Here is a 6,000-nt window from a genome sequence, read left to right as displayed (position 1 = left end):
TGGCTTAATGTTCAGAGCACTGCATTTAAAACTGTTCGTCAAAACACTATGATTTCGCTGATGGATCAGCACACAGCTTGATTTCACTCTCAGCTTTGGCACAAGCGCCAGTGCAAAATAACACCCTCCAACAGTAATACAGTATTTTATCCTCATGCAACAGTCCAATTTAGTGCTTTTCTTCACCTTCACATTTACTATAATCTCTTAAATATTGACTGCTCTGTTTAGTCAGTCAGAATAGCTCAAGTAAATGAGCTGTACTCATAACAAAGAAATACTTTAATTGCAGGTGCTGTGAATAAATTATAATCTTGTGCTGTGGGATTTCCCAGGGATTATCATTACATAGTTTGGCAACATCTAATTAGTCTTTAGTATGCACTAGTTTTGGTCACCTAGTTGTGGGCCAGAAATGACAGTTTGTTCATGAATTGGCAAATAAATGACATCAGCTTTTCCTGGAGTATTTCTGGCTGCTGGAATTTCCTTGTGTTTTATGGGTCTGATGGCTGACTTGAGCTGGCAGGGCTTGATTTAGGCTTCCCTGTCTAAAACCACAACCTTAAAGTCACAATTTTCAAAGCAAAAATCAAGACTCCTTGTGTTCTGTCTAGGCGTTTTTGAGTATTGTCTAGTCTGTGTGTGATGGACCTGACCCTAACCAGTGTTATTATAGTAAACACAGGCTTGCTAGTCAGTTTGACCTTCAGACAACACACCAGATTTTGAAAATATAGTTTTGCTCATCCCCTGAAGTGATATACAGTAGGCTACACTTACTGCAGCAACAGTGAGATGGTCAAGTGTTCCACTCAGGAGTATAGCAGTGATGATTATGATTCATATCTTTATTGAAACACTGCAGCTTGATGAAGTAGCTGAGGAATTTGGGGTTGGTGCAGATCTGCAGGGGAGTGAAGTTCAAAGGTCAGAGTGTTTCCAGATGGGAATGTGTTGTTGCAAAATTAAGTTCCAGTCTGAGGTTAAAGATCACGAGAGGGGAACATCTTTCCAATATCAAACAGAGGACATGTAGGATCTGTTCAGTAGTCTCTCTTTCATTGATTAGTGGAAAAATGTTTGTAAAGTTAGTTATGTATTTATATTTATAGTTAAATTTGCATTTTAATTCAGCCCATCTGTCCTTTTATTTTATTATTATTATTTGTTTAATGCCTTGGTCTGAATGGACAAATAAAATGCATGCTTGATCGTGTACACATTTAGCCTCATGCTGTGGTCACACTAGACTTTGAGCTCAAAAAATTATGGACACTGTCATAATAATACAGCAAACTCTGCAGAGTCTTTAAATAAAAAAAACAATATAATTTGTAAAACATCCAAAACATAATAACAATCAGTCTACCCCGCTTTACTGCAACAATGCAATACTGCAGATTTATGCCCAGTTTAACAAGGTTTAAGCCTAGTCCCAGAATCAAATTAATATTTTTGCTGTCTTAACTGGAAGCAACTTGAACGGGAAGCTATTGATTTGATTTGAAGTCACACACCAAATTGTTTTTTTTTTTTTTTCCTAAGGCACATAAAAAAGCTAAATATTTAAAGTATTTTCTTCTGCCTTGGAATCTGTATAAACTGAGGTTAGAGGAAAATAAATTGTAGCAACTTCCATTACAGTGCAGTGTATGGACATTTTGAGAAAATTAAGCGCAATAAAAATAAGAAAATAAAATTTTGAATAAGTGTTGCAGGAGAGGATATTAATAGTCATAACTAAGGGTATTTAAAGCTACTGGAAATAATAGCTAAAATTGTTGTTTTATATACTAATATAATAGTATATATAATATGCTACAATGTTATGTCTACTATAGTTTGATATAGACTGCAAAAATCGAACCAAATTTTCGTGCTAAACAATTTGTGTTGTTGTGAGCATGCCTTTATTCTAATGGCAGGACATACTTAAATTTTTATTAAATTGTTAATATTTCATCTGTTAATCAGTAATATAATGAATTATAGGTTTTGCATTATTGCATTCTAAAATTTCTCAGCATATTTTTTTCGCTCTTTTGTAAGGCAAGTACTGAAGTTCGTTACTGACATACATGTATCACAGTAGTGTATGTATTTTTGATCAGAATAACCCATTTATCTCAGACAATGAATTTATTTTTCTGTGTGCAGGCATTTAATCAAACTGGACTGCAGTCTCTCTCTGACAGACCGTGTAAATCATGGCTCTTCCATTTAAGAAAGATCTGGAGAAGTATAAGGAGATCGATGAGGATGAGATTCTGAACAAGCTGTCAGAGGAGGAACTCAAGCAACTGGAGAGTGCTCTAGAGGAGATCGACCCTGAGGTGAGACACACAGGCACCTTTCTTCAAACTTTCAGATGAGCAGAGGCAAGTGTAACCTCATGAATGTCTCTGCTTTTTTTTTGATGTCTGCATCATGTAGCAGCTGATGGAGATATACCAAATCACACTGCTAGAACGAAGAGATCCGTTATTAGGGTTTGTTCACCCAAAAATGAAAATTCTGTATGTCTTTGTTCTGTGAAACACAAAAGAAAATATTTTTTAAGAATGTTGGTAACCAGTTTTGTGGACCATTGTATGGACAGGCTAAGAATGTTCATTTTTGGGTCACCTGCACCTTTAAGCACATACAAATTAAAAGTGTGGAAAATCAGTCCTAAAGATGAAAATGTAATCATTTGAATTAATATTAAGTTGTGTGCAGTGCAAAAAAAGGCTTAGAAAAACCAGACACAATCACCCTTATTCCTGGTAATTCACTGATAACAAAGTGATGTAATTCATAATGTTGTCATTGTTATAATGGGTGTGGCCATGTAATTTTGAACTGCAACTATAAAGTAAAATACTTGTTTATGAAACTGTTGAAAATGGCCATTTCCAAATCTGCCTTGAGGAGTTTCTGTTATGGCCTCTCATAAACAACTCTGTGTCTGTTTATTTATGAGTAAACAGGGCTCAAGTTTGCTTCCAAACATAAGAGCTTCCTCTTAAGCAAATATCTCAGCAATTTTTCCTATTAAACAAAAAAAAATAGTAAACAATTTTGACATGTTCAGGTTCAGATCTGCCCATCATCATTACCAAGCAAATGCAAATAATAGTTCTTATTTACTTTAAAAAAAAAAAAAAGCAAATAATTGGGTGTCACTTGGCATGAAATGATAAGATATAAAAGTTTCATAGTATAACTGGTACCACATCTGTTCTGAATCCATTTTCCAGAATGCTTTGCTGCCAGCTGGACTCAGGCAGAAGGACCAGACCACAAAAGCAGCCACCGGTCCTTTTAGCCGTGATAAACTGCTGCAGTATCTGGAGAAGGAGGCTATGGACTATAAAGACAGAGATGATTACCTCCCCTTCACTGGAGAGAGGAAAGGTACACGGATTATATGTTTGATAAAGCAGTAGACATTAACAGAAACACCATTAAAAAATTGCAGCTGTCATTCTGACTGGATTGAATGGTAGGATACATAAAAAATATTTTAATAGTATGGCAAAGTTTAGAAGAATCAGTTTGATTGAAGATCTAGATTTTAAAACAATACTAGTAAATGCAATACTGTAATTCACACAAATATGTAAAAACATGTCACTTGTCACAGCCCCGTGTTATTTCAGACACTTATGACTTCATTTCCTTCCAGGAACACATAAGATGTTTAGTAGAGCAGGGTTTTTTTTGCGTTTCAATCTCACACACACACACTCACATAGCTCAGTCTAGGGCTGCACGATATAGCCTACCAACATTTATTACGAATTGCAATATTCTTAGTGCGATTTTTGAATCGCAATTAAGTCCGCGATTTAAAACATGCGTTGCGTGTTTTTGAAGCGTGGGCGCGAACGAGCTGTAATAACAGTGAGGGTCTCAGAGCGACTGTTCATTATTAAAAGGCTTGATCGGTCCGCATTATTAATGAGAAGAAACTCGCTCACTTCAATGCGCTGTATTCTGCATGAGTTTGCATACACAGAAAAATTCAGATGTTACGAAAACTGTTTCAGGTAGGCTATGTTCATTCATTTCTATCGTCAGTTTGAACTTGCCGCTGTTTTCGTTCCTACATATGCATTTGGCTACCTACCAATAAGGAAACGGTCTGTAAACAGCAGTTCACATGTAGGGGTTGTAACTCTACAAAATGTAAACATTTCCACATAATAAAATTTACGAAATTTTGTATTAATTCCTTGCCATATCATCTCTAAATAGAGAAAAAAAAATGTTCAGCAATATCCTCAAAATATATTTAACCATTGCAAAAGTACATTTCTGACTGAAGTAAATTTGTCATGCCGGTTTTTAGTATTTATTTAAAATGAGATGCATATGTTTATTATTTTTACCTATTTCACAATTGCTTTGCTAAAAAAACGTGTTGGGTTGTGCTCTGCTCTCCCCAACGCACACACGGATCATGAACGCATTTTCCAACGCTGTCTCACGACCAATTCGTACATATTCTACAATGTGGTTAATTCGTATGAATTCGTACGACCTCACAATTGCCGTGAGATTGGGCTACATTTTCTTCGATGAACCCCCAGAGTGAGCTGTTTTGAGTTTTTATGGATGTTTCATATTTTAACGTCTGTAAACAACGAAATTAAAACTTAAATATTAGTGAAATTTTAGTTGTAGCCTACTATAAAATAAAATGGTTGTTTTTCTTAAATATTTAATTTCTGCCATATTAAACTTTTAATTAAGATTAAGCTTAAAGTAAAGGTTAATTGTTTTTTATCTCAAATATTTTGGTGGGTCGTGAAATATATTATACCTGTCTTAGTGGGTCATGGAATGGAAAAGTTTGGGAAGCCCTGTAGTAGAGTAGTTATAGTAGATATTTTTATAACTAAAGAAACAATTGGCATGGAGCTGCCTTAAAATGAAGCAGACTTCATTTTAAAATGTCGTGTTCTTCTTATTTTGGGGAGATGCCAACCTCTTCAGCTCTACCATTGGCGAAAGAGCAACTGTCAACTTGGATAAGATGTGCCTTGATAACCAGTCACATAATAGCCTCTGACGTCATTGAATTACTGGCAGAGTTATATGGCAGTTGATCACCGTTTGTTGATACCATAGAAATGAATGAGACGTACCGTACACTTGTAGCACAGCCACATAAGAGGGAGAGATTTATAAAGCTGTTGACAATATGCTAATTTGATTATTGATGTATCACAGCTGTTATCGTTGTCCCTTTGTTTGTATTTCCCTGTCGCGTGTTGTGTAGTCTGTTTTCTTCTCGCGAGAGTTTGCTCGTGATGTGCCAGGGAAATCCCGTGACGTCATCCTAATCGGATGGTTTTGCACTTCCGATAAAAGAAGCCGGTTTAGCATCGTTCAGCAGCAACGTTCTTCGTGCTCAAGGTGGATTATAGCGATCGATCGTCTCTGCATCCTGCTGCTTGTTGACTGTGACTCTGAGTTTTGTCCTTGTGGAAATAACCGATCTTGTGGGATTAATTTGCCTGGAACTTCGTCACAGAACAGCGCTGTTCCTTAACGTGCTCCTGGACTATAAGAGTTTCACTGGTGAGACGGAAACACGCATACACACACACACACACCAATGGACTTTTTCACTTGCGTACATACTTGTACATACTATATACTATATGACACCGCCTTAGGGACTTCGCCTATGATTACCATGCTTTCTGTCTGAAATGGAAGCCAGAGATCTCTGAGAAAGAGCTGATTAGCTGGATCCTCAACAACATTAACCCTAGGGTTGCCGGATGTCTATGTGGGACAGTGGGGTCAATGGTGGAAAGGGATTGCATGGGAGTGAAGGACTACTGGCAAAAGGTTGGTACTCAAGGTAGTAAAGATAAGACCAAGAAACCTGCTGAGCGTACCTACAACAAAAATCTGGCTGGAGTGACCCTGGCACAACCCCATCCAGTCACATCTCTGCTCGTCGTTCCGGTAAGGGTGAATGGACAGGAGGTGAAGGCAGTG

The 6,000-nt window shown here is 37.0% G+C and overlaps 1 protein-coding gene across 2 annotated transcripts in view; it reads left to right on the top strand.

Annotated features, from left to right (window-relative positions):
- The window catches only part of LOC306843228 (tropomodulin-2-like), a 34,846-nt gene that overhangs the window by 3,637 nt on the left and 25,209 nt on the right, over positions 1 to 6,000 (top strand). The window contains exons 2-3 of one of the 2 annotated variants that reach the window (XM_079374568.1): positions 2,161 to 2,336; positions 3,243 to 3,399. In XM_079374568.1, the coding sequence (XP_079230694.1) occupies positions 2,211 to 2,336; positions 3,243 to 3,399 (283 nt within the window). In that variant the 5' untranslated portion in view covers positions 2,161 to 2,210. The remainder of the gene's footprint in view (positions 1 to 2,160; positions 2,337 to 3,242; positions 3,400 to 6,000) is intronic. The other variant, XM_079374569.1, reaches the window with a different exon arrangement.

Source organism: Barbus barbus, assembly GCF_936440315.1.
Source record: "Barbus barbus genome assembly, chromosome: 23".
Taxonomy (NCBI): Eukaryota; Metazoa; Chordata; class Actinopteri; order Cypriniformes; family Cyprinidae; genus Barbus; species Barbus barbus.
The sequence above is the reverse complement of the archived record's forward strand: the minus strand, read 5'-3'. Positions and strand labels throughout refer to the sequence as shown.